The sequence below is a fragment of the Lupinus angustifolius genome, chromosome LG16 (assembly GCF_001865875.1).
Source record: "Lupinus angustifolius cultivar Tanjil chromosome LG16, LupAngTanjil_v1.0, whole genome shotgun sequence".
Lineage (NCBI taxonomy): Eukaryota > Viridiplantae > Streptophyta > Magnoliopsida > Fabales > Fabaceae > Lupinus > Lupinus angustifolius.
Window position 1 is genome coordinate 17,274,168 of NC_032024.1, and position 15,643 is coordinate 17,289,810.

General features: G+C 30.6%; 2 protein-coding genes across 4 annotated transcripts in view; one reads left to right on the forward strand and one right to left on the reverse strand.

Moving 5' to 3' along the window:
- Window positions 7,009-10,702, reverse strand: LOC109330386 (transcription initiation factor TFIID subunit 9-like). 3 transcript variants are annotated; one of them, XM_019564572.1, is made up of 3 exons: window positions 10,601-10,702; window positions 9,946-10,218; window positions 7,009-7,618 (listed from the first exon to the last, which is right to left on the reverse strand). In XM_019564572.1, exons 2-3 carry the CDS (start codon window positions 10,207-10,209, stop codon window positions 7,343-7,345), a joined length of 540 nt encoding a protein of 179 aa, XP_019420117.1. In that variant the 5' UTR covers window positions 10,210-10,218; window positions 10,601-10,702; the 3' UTR covers window positions 7,009-7,342. The 3 variants fall into 3 exon arrangements, with proteins under 3 accessions (XP_019420117.1, XP_019420118.1, XP_019420115.1); XM_019564573.1 differs by having other exon boundaries at window positions 9,946-10,224; window positions 10,602-10,679; XM_019564570.1 differs by having other exon boundaries at window positions 10,554-10,668.
- Window positions 13,301-15,643, forward strand: part of LOC109329992 (beta-glucosidase-like SFR2, chloroplastic) — an 11,162-nt gene continuing 8,819 nt past the window's right edge. The window contains exons 1-2 of the mRNA XM_019563932.1: window positions 13,301-13,417; window positions 13,468-13,691. Of these exons, the coding sequence (XP_019419477.1) occupies window positions 13,520-13,691 (172 nt within the window). The 5' untranslated portion in view covers window positions 13,301-13,417; window positions 13,468-13,519. The remainder of the gene's footprint in view (window positions 13,418-13,467; window positions 13,692-15,643) is intronic.

A 15,643-nucleotide genomic window follows, 5' to 3' on the forward strand; every position in this document is an offset into this window, starting at 1 on the left:
ATATTACAAAATGTAATTAATTAATAGTATAATTTTTATTATTTAATTGCAATAATTTTATATAATCTTTATATGCTTATTCTATTTTCTAAAAAATTATATACTTATCCTATAATATTATTACTCATACCAGTGAATACTGTATATATAGTTTTGGTGAAAATATATTTTTTAAAAATACGTGAACTGAGACATACCTATAAATATTATTAGTTTATTGGAGCATCTTACTATTTTAATAGTAATAAAAAAGATAAAATATTTTCTTTTTTCTTTGGGTTGTTTATGGCGTACTTTAAACCGAAGTACAACACAACAATAAAAATTCCCATACAAATATACTTCTTTCATATTTGTATTAAGATATTTTAATAATTTTCTACGCACAAATAAACTAAAGTTCCATTATAAACAGGACAAAGTTAGTATATGGTATATAATATAACACTTAGTAACATTAATATTAAATTTAGTGTCTTACACTGTTACACACATATTAATAGAAAATGTCTGCTAGCTTAATTTCAGTGATTAATGTCTCAAAGAGTAGTACTAGTTAGCATTCCCTATTTTGATGGAAAGACATTGAATAACACCAAAAGCAAGACAAAGTTGGTTAATTTTCCAAGAATCATCACCTTTTTCTTCCATTAGTATTAATTTGTTCACCTTTGTGCCTTTAACTCTAGTATTTTTAGCCTTCCTTCAACACTATAGCTTAAGTAAGCAGATTCTTGATCCCACAAATTGGACATCTGAGGACCAAGCTTTGCTGTTTATGGTCACTCATATATCCCACATGTCTCTATCAAATTCAAGTGTCATTCAGTAATGTGAGTACTACACACATTCTTTAAAGGATCAACCATTTTCAAATTCAATTATATATATATCATTATCTCCCATATCTTTAAATGCTATTTAATTGTTGGTTTATACTTCGTTTTCTAATTTACCCAAATTGTGCCTAAATCTGCTAAAGCATATGTATCTTTGCAGAGGCTAACTTAGGATTTGTATGTGATTCTACCACTTTCAGTATTTCTCTCATGAAATTGTCATGTGAATGTAATAGGAGTAGGTGATAGTGAACTATGCTACGCCCCATTTAATAAGGAATATTTAATATACCATATATTAATGCTTTTATTTAACATATAACATATGATATGGAATATATATAACATATAATGTATTAAAACTTTATTTATATTGCACTTGATTAGTAAAAAGCGTAAATTACAAGTTTCCAACGATGGAAACCACAGTAGCCTTTGAATTTATTTCATCCTCTCCGACTCATAGAATGGTTTTATATTATATATAATAATAGTAAAGTTTTGATGTGATGTATAAGTAAAATATATTATAAATTATTTGATGTAATCACCCAAAAATGTAAATGACATTCTCCACTATTTCAATAGTTTAAGATGATGTTAATTTAATTATAAAAAGTCGATTTAATTAAATGTCGCATTCTATAACTAAAGAGATGTGTTAACAATACTCTAAAACATTGTTTAATTAATAAATAATTAATATTTAAAACTAATGTATTGAATCTGCAGCCGCCAGGTGTATAATTAGGTTTATCAAGGTAACAATAATTGACCAACTTGTGGATTTGTAAATTTTCTGCAACTTCAAAATAGAGCTATTAAACGAAATGTTAATGAATATCTTAGAAATATAAATGGTTTACGGAAAGATATATTCTCATTACGAATGGATATGTTTATAATGTTAAAAATTTTAAAGGTGTTAATTTTTGGGGTAAACTTTCTTTATTTTGATTAATTAAATAATAAGGTTTCAAAAACTCATCAAATATGACCCTTATCTTAATTTTGAGCACCTAATATCCAACAAAGACTAAACATACTTTACCTTTGGAGAATTTTATTTTAATTTGTTGGCTGATTTGTTTAAAGGGTAGGTTTGCTTTTTCCCATGCAGTAGATGATCTTATCACAAACTTCAATGCCAAATGTTAGTCGTGGACCAAAGACTACAATTACAAAAGTTGAATATATAAGCTATAATATTCTATTTCCAATCAAACGTATGATATCTGAAATCATATCTCATATAATATTTTATTTTAATAAAAAGATAATATGTTAATTAATTTTTTTAAACATTTATTATTATTATTAGTATGGAATAATATATAGATAAAAATTGAGATAATATGTGTACATTTTCCCTCACCACAGAGAAAGTTCCTCTTATCTTCCTCAAGTGGGTCTAAACTTGGAACCCAATTAACAGTTTATGTTTGTTTATTTTATGGGGTAAGTGTGGCTCTATAGTTTGACGTTTAATTCAACACCTCGTGATTTTTTTATAAAAAAGGAAATAGTTTAATTGTGTTATAGAGTTCAAGATGGCTCAGTTTCACAAGTTAAACTTCAGATATATGTTTTTGTCATATCTATAACTTAGCTTGTAATGTATGATATTGTTTGAATACTTCTTCAATACACGAATTGAAGAATCAACTTCAGATGCTTCTTAATTTTTAAATATTTATTTATTTCTAAGACTATAATCCTTAAGTTAAGAAGAAAAGTAGTCTATGCATTTACATATAATGGGTTGTGCATTAATAGTGTACACAATTTTAGACTGATAGTAACGCATATTAGACTCAGTTAACCTAATATACCCATTTATTAGGTTTATAGAATATTTGAATTCTAGTTCACAGTAAAAAGTACAGTAAAACAAAAAAACATTAAAAAAAAAAGAAATCATTGTGAAGTTAACCGGAGCAGAATTTCAGATTACAAAAAGCAACCATGTAATAAAATTGTGATTAGTTTTGTTGGTAAAATGCCAAAATACGAAACTAGAATTTGGTTCCCTTACATCCTATATTGTGTTAAAGGAAAAAAGTTAAAGAGATGTTTCTCCTTACATAAACAAGGATATGACAAAATTTTACCCCTCTAAAGTTCTCGAATCCACATCACATATACGAAGGAACGGATACTGAAACACGGAACTATGATAGAATATTTGAGGTTCAAACATTTCAAATAAAATGAAAATGATTTTTTATTTAAGCAAAATGTCCACTCCTAGAAATTATTAGAGAAAAATATTATTTGGAGGATACTCACTTAACACCATACCTTATGAGTTTATCTCTAGTCAATTGGCATATACTTTAGAATAAAAAGAATGATTAAGAAAGGTTAGTCTTTAGAATTTTGTTAAGCTTCCGTTAACAAAACTCTTACTGGTATAAAGTTTCTTTTGTCAGCAAAACGAATTTTTATTTATAGGTGGCGTGGAGGTACAAAAAAATTACAACATATTACAAAGATTTTGTAGTAGAATTACTAGAATGTAAATTTGAGATTAATCCTTGAGCCAAACGCATGGATTGAAATCCATTAATCTATTGTCATGCTTTCAATTTCACCAATTTTACAACGTGTTGAGTAGAAGTCATATGTCACATAATGTGGTTTCGAGTTACCAAATAAACCATATTGCTTTTAACTATTCTTCCACTTTTTCTTGGTTGAAAGATTTATATGCATTATAAAGTGACAATATGTGATTTGTGGGAGGACAATATTAACTCAAGCAAGTTGTAGAGTATTTGCCAAATTAAATAACTTATATAATCATTAAACCTTACATATTATATATTATATATCATATGGCAAAAAATTACAACCTTACATATTATATATAATCATTAAACCATGTTGAGTTGACAACAGTCGGCGGTGTTCATTGTTTGAGTTTATATAAAAAGTTGTCACAAAACTAAGGTTTAACAAAAGGATGCTGAATCCAAATACAAAATTATTGTTTTCTCAAAACTTCAGCAATAAATATTTTTTAAAGGAATTGAGATATTTTCATTTTTCCATATAATAAGACATTTGAGTAGGACATTTTAAATTTCTCATTCGATGATCTAGAATAGGCTGGCATAAAAGGTTCATTTTTTAGAGCCAAGGGTGGACATAAATTCTGCGAAGCTATTCACACAATCAATTGAATTTTGAAGTACACATAGTAATGCATGAATAATTCATCGACAATTAAAGTATGAAAAAACCATCAATGACATATGAAACCTCTATTTATTTATTTATTACTAGCTATCTAGGAAAAAATTATGGTCATTGCCACTCAACATTTTTCTCTTATAAAAATCATGCTTCATCCAAAAAAGTCATTTCACATAAGAATGGCAATATTGCATCACTATCAAAGTTTGAGGATGAGAGGGATAGCACATTGTATTATGAATAAAGCTATATTCACATGTTTGCCTTTTTTAATGTCAATTCTATGAAGAAACTACACATGCAAAAGAAAAACCTACATGCATGTATCTGATATTGGTTTTGATGAGAATGTATATAGTAAATTAGGTAAGCAAGGTCACATTATGTCCTACTAAATATTTTTCAAATTCTAATTCTAAATAGAATAAGCTTAAAAGGACCCTTATTAATAATTTTTTTGGGTTTGAAGACGACTTCTTAAAGTTCAGCTCCTCTTCAATACCCAAGAATTAGTACTAGAATATGAGAGTTAATTTTTTTATTGATAATAATTTAAAATCATATCCATTCAAACTTGATTTGTGATATGTGTAGCAATTCTCATATACTGAAATCTTCTTCCTACTTATGACACTATAAGATCCACTTTTAATTTTAAAATATAAAGTGGTGGTTGACACAGTTGTGGATTATTTTTTTCCTATTTTTTGTTAGGATTGTTTTATGATATAGAAGCATGCAACTATCGGTCTCAGACAGGCTAGATTTGTTATATCATGAGTGTGGGGTCACATATTGAACCAGTATCAGTCATTTGATTGTTATGTGATGAGTCCATATGATAAGAATGCATGTTTATTTACTATACCACAAATAGTTACTCATACTGTAAAACCAAACAAAACTGTGAAATTTTGTTACTTGATTTATAATGGACTTCATGCTACTAACTAATTATCAGAAGTTAATTTACTCACTATATAAAACTAGACTCTTTGATATGATCTCTAAAATATGGAATATTACTACCGAAATTGTGTTGTACATTCAGAATAGTCATGAGAAAATATGATTATATTGTTAGGAGAGATAACTATTCGAATGACATAATCCTGGATGAAATAAAAAAGTCTATACATTTTACTAATGAATGCCTCATATAGAATAAATTTGAAACTAATCTAATCACTAAATTATTTTGATTATTAAACTATATACAGCATCATATATAATAACTATATACATTTTACTAGCGTGACACGCACTGTCGTGCCTGTCAACCCGCTTTTCTATCATTTGTAATGTATAGTTTGTATTTTATAAATTCAAATATAATTTTTTGCGCTAAATTTACGGTTGAATTTATTCAATTGGTCTAATATTCAATTTTTTAAATACACTTTTAAAATAAGAAGATAATAAGGATAAAATAAGAAAATAATATTATATGGTTTTTTTGTAGAAATAAAAAGATATTGAGGACAAAATAGGAAAATACAAATTACACTATGATGGGTGGTTATTTTGTGTTTTCCCTTTATTAATAGTATATATAATTTAATTAATTTTGGAGTTATATATATTTTAAAATTTTTTATACGTTGAATATATTATCTATCATTTATATATATTATTTTTATTTAATAATTAATTATAATTAAGATATGAATGGCAAATTATGTATAACCAATTTTCTCTTACTTATGTGTTTGTTGAATTAGATGTGATCTGACCTGCTATCATAAAAGAATTGAAACATATAAAATAAATATAATATCCATTTTTTTATTTGTTTGGTAATTGGTTCAGGATGGCCAAAATGAAAAAAAAATGAGATTGATTTTAAAATAATTAACTTGTTTTTCTAAAATAACTGCGACACTTTCAAATCACCAAAAAACCATATTTTATGTATGAATCAATAATAAATTTTATATTTAAGCAAATTTCACTAAAAACTCTTTCTATCTACAGAAAATAGGAATAAAAGACTGTAAAGGGTGGAGAAGGACAGGGACCAAATAGTGTTGGGAAATAAACAGATAATGTTTGGGATCAAATAACTCTGTCTGTACTATCCTGCATTCTTGATATAGATAAGTATCTATATTAGTCAATACTAATAAAATTAACTATTATAAGGAAACATTAGTATTATACTGATAATAGTTAGATCTCATTTTATTTCATTTGATTTATGATTTATAATATGTAGAACCTACATACTTATTCAGAATTAGCAACATATTTTTACAAATATTTAAGTGTGATACTGCTGAGAGTATACACTAGTTATGATGTACTATTTGAATTAAAATGATTGATTAAGGCATTATTGTTTCCACCTTAAGAAAAAGGTAGTATGTTTCACGTACCAAGCAAGCTCATTAATATGTCTATCTTGCAAAAATTAATATATAAAAAATTCAAGCAAACCAGATTTGTTGTGTACAAGACGATGGCATAGCCCAACCTCAGTAGAGAAGTGAAGAATTGCTGACATTTTTAAGATAAACTCCATATAACTTTATGGGTAAGGAACTAATTTATTTTAGAGTGTATAACTACCAACAAGTTTCATCTCAGAAATTGAATCTTTAACCTTTTGGCATAATTTGATACTTGAGATCTTACACCACTACATCAATAACTCATTGGCAGGTCCATATGACAAATGAACAACATAATGCTGTTTAATCAGCTATTTCAACGAGTCATACAAGCTCAAAGGACTCAGTTTGTACTAAAACTGCATAGATTTTCTCAGGAAAATGACATGGTTAGTTATAGTACTTTAAATTTGGCTTCAATGCACAGTGACCCAACTAATCGCCATCAAATTGTGGGTAATGGTTACTTCAAAAAAAGCCATGCAAGGGAATACAGCTAACGTGGTATTGGCAATTGACATGATTTTGAACATTGTACTGTGATGCTCGAGAATGTGATGTATGTTAAGTTTCATTTCATGTTTAGTTGGCATAAAGCATTCTTATGAACATAGTTGAATTTCTAAATATATTAACTGGCAAATAAAGGGGTAAAAGGAAGATGACATGAAAGACATTTCACACCTAGAATTTGACATTACCATAAAAATTCAGTAGGAATTCAAGCACTACCTAGCAGTCTAAGGGTCATTACACACATAAAACTTGGATATTCAGCACATCATTAAATGTTACACTTACACTACAAAATGAGCCATTTGTGTACCTAATATAAATATACAGCATCATATATAATAACTTGTTATAGCAGGGCTCCTTTGACCATAATGTGCAGGTCAGAACAACCCTTCAAAATTAATCCTTTTGGCGTTTCGGCAGGGGAAAGGAAACTCTTTGATGGGGATTCTGTTGCATTTGCATATCCATCTGATCTTCCTGAGCGGGGTTGGGATTGGCAGCTTCTTCATCCTCTGTTTCTTCTATAGGTTCGGCAGGCCTTTTGTTTGGAATTGCAAGCTGGTAGTTGGGGCTGATTAATGTGTCCTGATCAGGTGGAAGAAGAACACCAGGTCCTGCTATACTCTTCGGCAACGGTATTTTGTTACGGTTTTGAGCCAACTCCAAAAGCACCTGGCAGGTGATTCAATTCAACATGTCAGCTTTCAGTATAAAGACATGGCATTTGTTTTTGAAGAGACAAAAAGAACAGGTGGCATTAGGTGGCCAAAGAGGCAGAGATTCTTTGAAGCAAGCAAATAGTGTTGATGCTTGCAGCTCATGATATGGTAACTAACAATATATCTCAGCAAAAGCTTTATACTTTCTGGCTAATTGTGACTTTAACTGATAATCCCGTCTCACCAAGTGGCAATTTCATCCCCAATTTCGAAAGATATAAATTTAACGTGATTAATTTCAGCAAGTTTGTAGCAAAACTGCAATTAAAGAAGTTTGGGGACCAAGAATCTTAGAGCCTACTGGGAGGAAAAAGGACAGCAACAATATTTTCCATGGGGTGTCTTTCCTACTCCAGTATAGCAATCTGAAAAACAGATGATTGTTCTAAAATAATGTAGCATGGTGCTGAATCCTTTATTGTGTATGATTCGTTGTAATTAAGGTTTAGAAAGTACCATAACTACACAATTTTAATTGCTTTGGTGGGTTTTACTCAAGTTGAGGTATCTCGTAGACTTTAGATAAACAAACCAACCTCCAAAGTACTAGCTTGACACTCGAAAACTATAGCAAGTTAATTCAAGTTATGAAAGCACTCAACTAAATCAACAATATAATTATATAAACAAGGTAGAGAATCGAAGGAATGGACAACAGGAATGCTTACATTTTTTTATTCGAGTATAAACTATAGATAACAAGGTAAGAATTCTTTAAATGCATTTTTGTTCTCTATCGCTTTTTTTATTCACATTTAATTTAGTCCCTGTGCTAATATTTTTTTGCTTTTCAGGTAAGTCCTTATACTTACCATTGGAGTTAGTTATAACACCTTAGTTTTCTTCCTACATGGCAAACGGTTTACCAGTTGCGTTTTTGTTTTTCCTCATCTCGTTCTTGAGGTTGCTTCTTAAGTGGTGGAACCTTATAATGCCAAGTTGTTAACTCATCATCTCTCCCATCTCAAAGAAAATGCTTGCTGCATTTGAAGAATAACCAGATCTCTGCTATTTCTCAACAACGAAAACAACTAAGAAGACATGGCTGACAGCAGATTTACAAAACCTTCTTAATTTCCTCAGTCTATTTTTGCCTTTGGGATTAACTAGATCACTGCCGCATGTTACAAAAATTGTAGACAAATGGGTTCTCCTAGTTCATGAACATAAAGCACAAGACCATGACAATGCTGGACTGAGTGTTTAGAGGAAAAGTAAATGACACTTCAAATCGTCATTATTGTGTGCTACTTGAGGGCAGGCATGACCCATGACTCTCATGAAAAATAAAATTAGAGTGGATAGACTTAATAGATCAAGTACTCGGCTAGAGTACTAAACAGAGAAAGAACTAATTTTGATTCAATGAGTAAAGGATTAAAAAGCAGACTGAAGACACATGGAAGATGGAGAAAACCCATTTGGTGTTTAAATGTGGGTGGTGACAGTGAGGGGGCAAGAAATTAAGGGCTTGAGTAATGAAGGGGTAGATGCTAAATTTCTGAGAGGTGACCTTTCAATGCCCGAGTGACCCATGCCATGACCCAGTGACACTCAAGATCTATAACACCATGCATCACCCTGCAAATGAACCAACAACCCGGCTGCACCAACATCTCCTGCAACTCCAACCCAAAAGTACAATCTTCTGCTCTCCTCCAGCAGCCACAACCCAAATTCTTAAAATAACAACCACCAATCACAATAACAGTGAGTCACGTTAACATTTTCTGATTTTGAGATGAGAGAGATGAGTTGACAAAGGTTATCACATAATAAGCAACCCCAACAATGAGATGGGGTAAATACCCAACTCAGGAAAATATTAGCTATATATGAAGAAAAAACTAAGGGTGCTGCAAGTTTAATGGTAGGAACTTATTTACTAATGATTGCAAGTATAAGGACTTGAGGATGAGACTCGGCGCAACGATAAGGTATTAAGGTTTCTGCTTAGTGATCATGATTCCATGAGGTCACGGGTACAAATCATGAAAACAACCTCTTTCCTTATGAGGGTAAGGCTGCGTACATCTACTCCCTATACCCCACTAGGTGAGGGCCTCTTGCATTGGGCCACCCCATTGCAAGTAAAATGACTTCTTTGAAAAGAAAAAGGTGTACAGACCAAAACTCCATTTAAACCTAAAAAATTACAACCAGCTCAAATTCAACAATCAAAGAATACAAATGTACAATATGTAATTAACATTTTTATGACATGATACAAAATCTAAACTGTGACAAGAAGATAAATAAGTGTAAAATTAATAAAATTACCTCACGAGGGGGCGGCTGGGAGAAGCTGAAATTAACCTTGGATTGAATAGCAAGCTTAACATCATCACAATCAATTGCAGATTTGCCTGCATGCTCTGAATACACTTGGGCATCGGTTAACACATCAACAACATAGCGATACCATAGCTCTAGAAACTTGTGTATAACGCGAGGTTCATAATCCTCCACTCCCATTGACTTAAGCAATGACTTCACAATCTTCGCATCCCTTGGCATTTCTAATTCGTCATCGTTATCTGCCATTGCCTTCCACTGAACCCAGAAAAAAAAATGAAAAATATTAAATTTACTATTGTTTGAAACAAATGGGTGGCAGTATTTAGGTTGAGAAATTCGAATGGAACAAAAAGTTTCAATCTTTGATGAATGGGTTATCCATCTGATAAGGTTAAATAATAAATACTTTTTGCTTGGATAGTTAATTGGATGAATATGGATACTGTAATTTGTTCATTGTTTGAATGTGGATACTATAAATTGTTAACATGATAAGTAAAGACAAGAAGCGCCTATTAATACTAGTAATTGTATCAAATACTGATTCTGATAAATAATGGGTGGGAAAGAGGAATTACATAAAACAATAAAATTTATTTGAGCAACCTAGATGAACGAGATTTGGGTTAGAACTTACCTGGAGCGAGTGAAAGAGTGAGAGAGACAGAGAACGCGGTTGAACGACACTGCAATCGCTGCTCTGAGTTTGTGATGTGAGTGACAAAACTGGGTTTGTTTAAAAAACTAGGTTGCGTTTGATTTGGTCTGTCCTTTCCGGAAATTTTCAACAACACAATATCAATTATAAAATTTTGAATAATGAGGATTTTATTAAAAAAAATTAATAATTTTGTGACTGCATTTATTTTATATTTTAACTTTCACATGTCATGATATTTTGAAGTTTGAGAAATATATATATATATAGACGTTGTTATGTGAACATAACTATTAAATGTTTGACAAAATATTAGATTTAATTCTAATTAAAATTTAGTCATAGCACAAAAATATAAAAAGACATGTATCTAATATGACATGTTTTATATGTTTTTATATAATTTTTTATCTTTAAAGTTTTTGTAACTCAATACATATCTATATTTTATTTTTCAATGTTACTCCTCTTTTTATCATATGCTTCTTCATTTTATTTTTAATATAATTTTTAATGTACATGTCCCTACTTTACTCAAATTTTATTAAATTTTTATTTCATTTAATATTGTTTATACTATGTGCATAACATTAATGAAGGGATATATTTTGAGTTTGTAAAGATTTATATACGTTTATTTATTACCTTGTCCACCATTCATTTATAATATTTTTTGAAGAGTTGGTGATGATTAAATATATGATAGATGATTTCATAATAATGTATAGAACTCATGCATCATCATGGATACATTTTTTTCCTCGTATATTTTTTAATTATTCTCTTTACTAATTAACAAAATGTCAAAATCAATCGATGAGTGTATCACTTGTTTAAGCCACTACATATCTTCTTAATATAATTTATTTCTTTATCTCTTGACATAACTTATCTTCACCATCTTATAGGATTGTCAAAATAGTTCTTTAAAGATTATGGTAATATATAATTTTAGGATGAAATTTGATACTCCTCAAAATTAATGCAATCTTAATAGAAAATTTGTGTGTTACTAATTTATTTTAAATTTATCTTCTATTTTTTTGGAATACATCAACAACTAGGTGATGATCCTTATGACTATTTGGAGAGCACTAGGGCTATGTTTGATTTTGGAATGAAAGTAGAAGGAAAGAAAGTGGAAGGAAAGAGAATTGAAGGAAAGAAAAGTAGTAGAAAATGATATGATAATTTTATTGTTTGGTATGAATGAAAATGGAAGGAAAGTGAGAGGAAAGAAAAACACATTTATATATAATGCATTGAAAATGATATAAGTACCCCCATTATATATATTAGTGTGTACAGACACTTTGTGCCTGCCGGTCAATATTACATGGTATTATGTATTCAATTTTTATATATTTTATTTTAGAATTAGAATGTATTTGTTATAATTTTTATGTATTTATGATAATGTTCAACTTAATGTGAAATATATAGTTAATTAATGTGTTGATGATGTTTATTTACGATTATATGACATTTTTGTAAAAATTAAATAATGTGAAGGGCAAAATAGAAAATAGAAATTACACCATAATGGAAGTTACACCATGTTTTGTCTTTATATATAGTATAGATATATAATTATGTAAATATCTAATTTTTAAATTACATAACTAAATAATTTATTTTTAATAATATTAATTAATATTTTTAAGTAACATATAATCTAAGTTCAATAACAACATTTGCTTATAAAATTCAAAGAAAATCATTAGCATTTTACATATATCTTTTTCACAATAGTGTGTCTAGAAGAAAATTTAACTAATATTCGACAATCACTTTTATATTTTTAATCATCTCACTTCTACATATTTGTGTTTTGTCTTTCGAATTTATTTATTATTTTGTTGATAATTTTAAGTAATGATATTTCTTTTTTCTTTTCACTTCATCCTTTAGCATACATAATTATTATTTATTTGTAAGCTTAAAAGCAACAAAAATAAAATTAAGTTAACTAATTTCACATAAAAATGAATATAAACAAAGAAATTTGCTACATTGTATTTATTTTCATCTAGATTATTGTTTTTTCAATTCATGATGAAGGGCAAATTTGGAATTTTTGATGGTTTTTCTTCCTTCCTTTATTTTCTTCCCAACTTAGGGGGGACAAGTTTTTTGTGAGACCCATGTATATTTTTTCATTTTTCCCTATTTAATTTTGGAACCAAAGGATGAGAAATGAAATTTTCCACTATTTTTCTTTCCTCCTCTTTTTTTCATCTTGTTTTCTAGACAACCAAATATAATGTAAAACTGTATGTTACTCATTTGTGATGGGAAGTGACATTGCATTTTTCATACTTTAAGATGCAATGTAAAAAACACATATGAGAGTTAAACATAACTTATCTCATTATTCCAAAGGCAGAAATAACACTAATAGGAATAGGAAGGATAGTGTTGATAGGTCCGTGTCACTTAATTGATCTTGATTTTATTTTTTATTTACCAGTAGTCTAGTCGTATAAACTTCACTAAATCCTAACAAAAAAAATAAAAAAATCAAGAATTCAATTCTTAGACAAAATATTTATTAGAAAGAATAACTAAACACCTCACGTGTGATTATTTCCTTATCTAAAACAATGATAGTACTATTAATAATAGTATAAAAAAAACTAAGATTCCATTTTATCAAGATAGAAATGAGAAATGCAATAGCACCATTCACTTGTCCAAGTCACTCTCTGCAGGGATATAGAAGCTAAATGTGACGAACACTTACGCGCCATATCCACATGAATAAACAGAGAAGCCGATAAATGAAGCATCAACCACATACAACTCCGTGTTAACTTGGTAAACTGAATAAACAACAACTTCGTTACATCTCTGACACGTGGACCAACCACCACTTTCTCTTTTCCGGTAACCGCCGCCATGACGCTCCTCGCTATCTTCCTCACCGCCACCAAGCTTGCCGGAGCTGTGGTCACGCTTACCGTTGCCGCCAATGCTTTCTCATTCTCCCGTTTCCGCAACAAGAACCTTCGTACTTTCCGCTCCCCTATCAATGACTCCGATGACACGCTTGCTGATTTCAACGTCACCGGTACTAATTACGAAATTAATTTAACACTCTCTCTGATGTTTCATTCGCCATTGAAATCTCAGATTCTGATGATTCTGATAATTTATAAGCATATTCATTGCCGTGTTAAGTGTTAACAACATAGTATAAGGGCACAATATAATTACAATTTACAAGTATGAATTTTATATGCACCAGAACAAAGCGAAGGAGAAAGTAGTAGTTACTAGAAGCACCATTGGATAAGCAACTTAATTAAGTCCTTATTGAACAAGTTTTTATTTATCTATTGAAATAAGCTAAAAAGAGCTTAAGTTTATTAGCTTCTCTGATATGTTTATTGAACTACTAAAGGAGTTTATAAGAATGTTGCAAGTTATTTTCATAATCAATTTGATAAGTCTAATTAAGCTCACCATATGCTCTTCCGAACACTCCCTAGGGTTACTCATGAACATTACATATTGTGGTGATTTTTGTTGAAAGTATATTGTAATTCAAGTCTTAATGTGTAGTGTTGTGTAATTAGAGAAGAAAATGTGACTTGCCATTTATAGAAACAGTTTGAATTTCTGTTTAGTTAGTTGGTTGTTAAGCTTACTATAAATAGTGAGCTGTTTACTTTACACATTCAATGAGAAATAACACACTACATTGTTAATTCACTTCTTCTTTCTTTTTTGCAATTCTAATCTTCTTCTTCTCAACAAATTCCCAACAAATCTGGTATCAAGAGCTTAAAATCCAAGGACCTGCGGGTGAGTGTGTGTGAAAAGGATCAAAGTGAGTGTGCAAGAAAAGGGGCATTTTTCGATTCGCTGAGGGTGAATCAATAGCAAGAAGAAAGTTGTAGATTGTTGTAAGAAGATCAAGAAATGGTGGGAAATAGTACAAACCTTCAATCAATGGGCCTCCCAATCCTCACTGAGAATAATTGGGACTGGTGGAGGACACAAATGAGGGTCTTGTTCTGCTTCCAAGAAGTCAGTGAAGTAGTTGAAGATGGATACGCAACACTGAGTCTTGAAGCAACAGAAAACCGAAGAATTTTGCACAAAGAAGCAAAAAAGAAGGACAACAAGGCTCTATTCCTGATTCATCAATGCGTGGATGATGTCCACTTTGAGAAAATTCAGGGAGCATCACCTCCAAGGAAGCTTGGGATATCTTGATTCGAAGTCATGAGGGTGGAGACAAGATCAAAAAGGTGAAATTGCAAACTCTTAGAAGGCAATATGAACTTCTACACATGGAAGAGGGTGACAAGATTGGTGAATACTTCACCAAAATGCTAACCATAACTAATCAGATGAAGGGTTATGGGGAATCAATCACAGATCTCATGGTGATTGAGAAAATCATGAGGTCTCTGCCTCAAAAGTTTGATTTCATAGTAGTTGCTATAGAGGATTCCAAAGACATCACAAAGATGAAAATTGAGGAGCTTCAAAGCTCACTTGAAGCTCATGAAATGAGACTCCTTGACAGAAGCTCAGGGTGCAGGGAAAAGGGCAGAACAAGCATTAAAGGCAACCTATGAGGATAAGAGGAAAGATAAGAAGTGGAGAAACAAACCTGATTAGAACAAAAGATGGCCAAAAAACAATGACAGAAGTAGAAGCAATCAAGACTGGGCAGAATCATCTGATAAGAGAGGAAGGCCAAGAACAACTAACCAAAATCAAAAATTTTTTGACAAAAGGAAGGTTGAGTGCTTCAATTGCCACAAGTTAGGACATTACTCCTATGAATGTCCTAATGATAGAATAAAACAAACAAAGAATCAAGAAGAAGCCTATGTTGTGCAAGGGGACTCAGACTCAGAGCCATTGAATCTAATGGTAACTACATATGCAGAAAGCTCACAAACTGAGTCTTCGTACTTGGATTATGGATGCTCCAATCACATGACAAGACACAAAGAATGGCTAACAGAGTTTGATTCCTCAAAGAAGAGCAGAGTGAAATTTGCA

Excerpts from the sequence above, each read along its gene's own strand:
- LOC109330386 (XM_019564572.1), bottom strand. The coding sequence starts at position 10,209 with ATGGCAGATAACGATGACGAATTAGAAATGCCAAGGGATGCGAAGATT. Across the intron at positions 7,619-9,945 it reads CCCAGCCGCCCCCTCGTGAG|GTGCTTTTGGAGTTGGCTCA; the intron begins GTAATTTTATTA and ends ATCACCTGCCAG.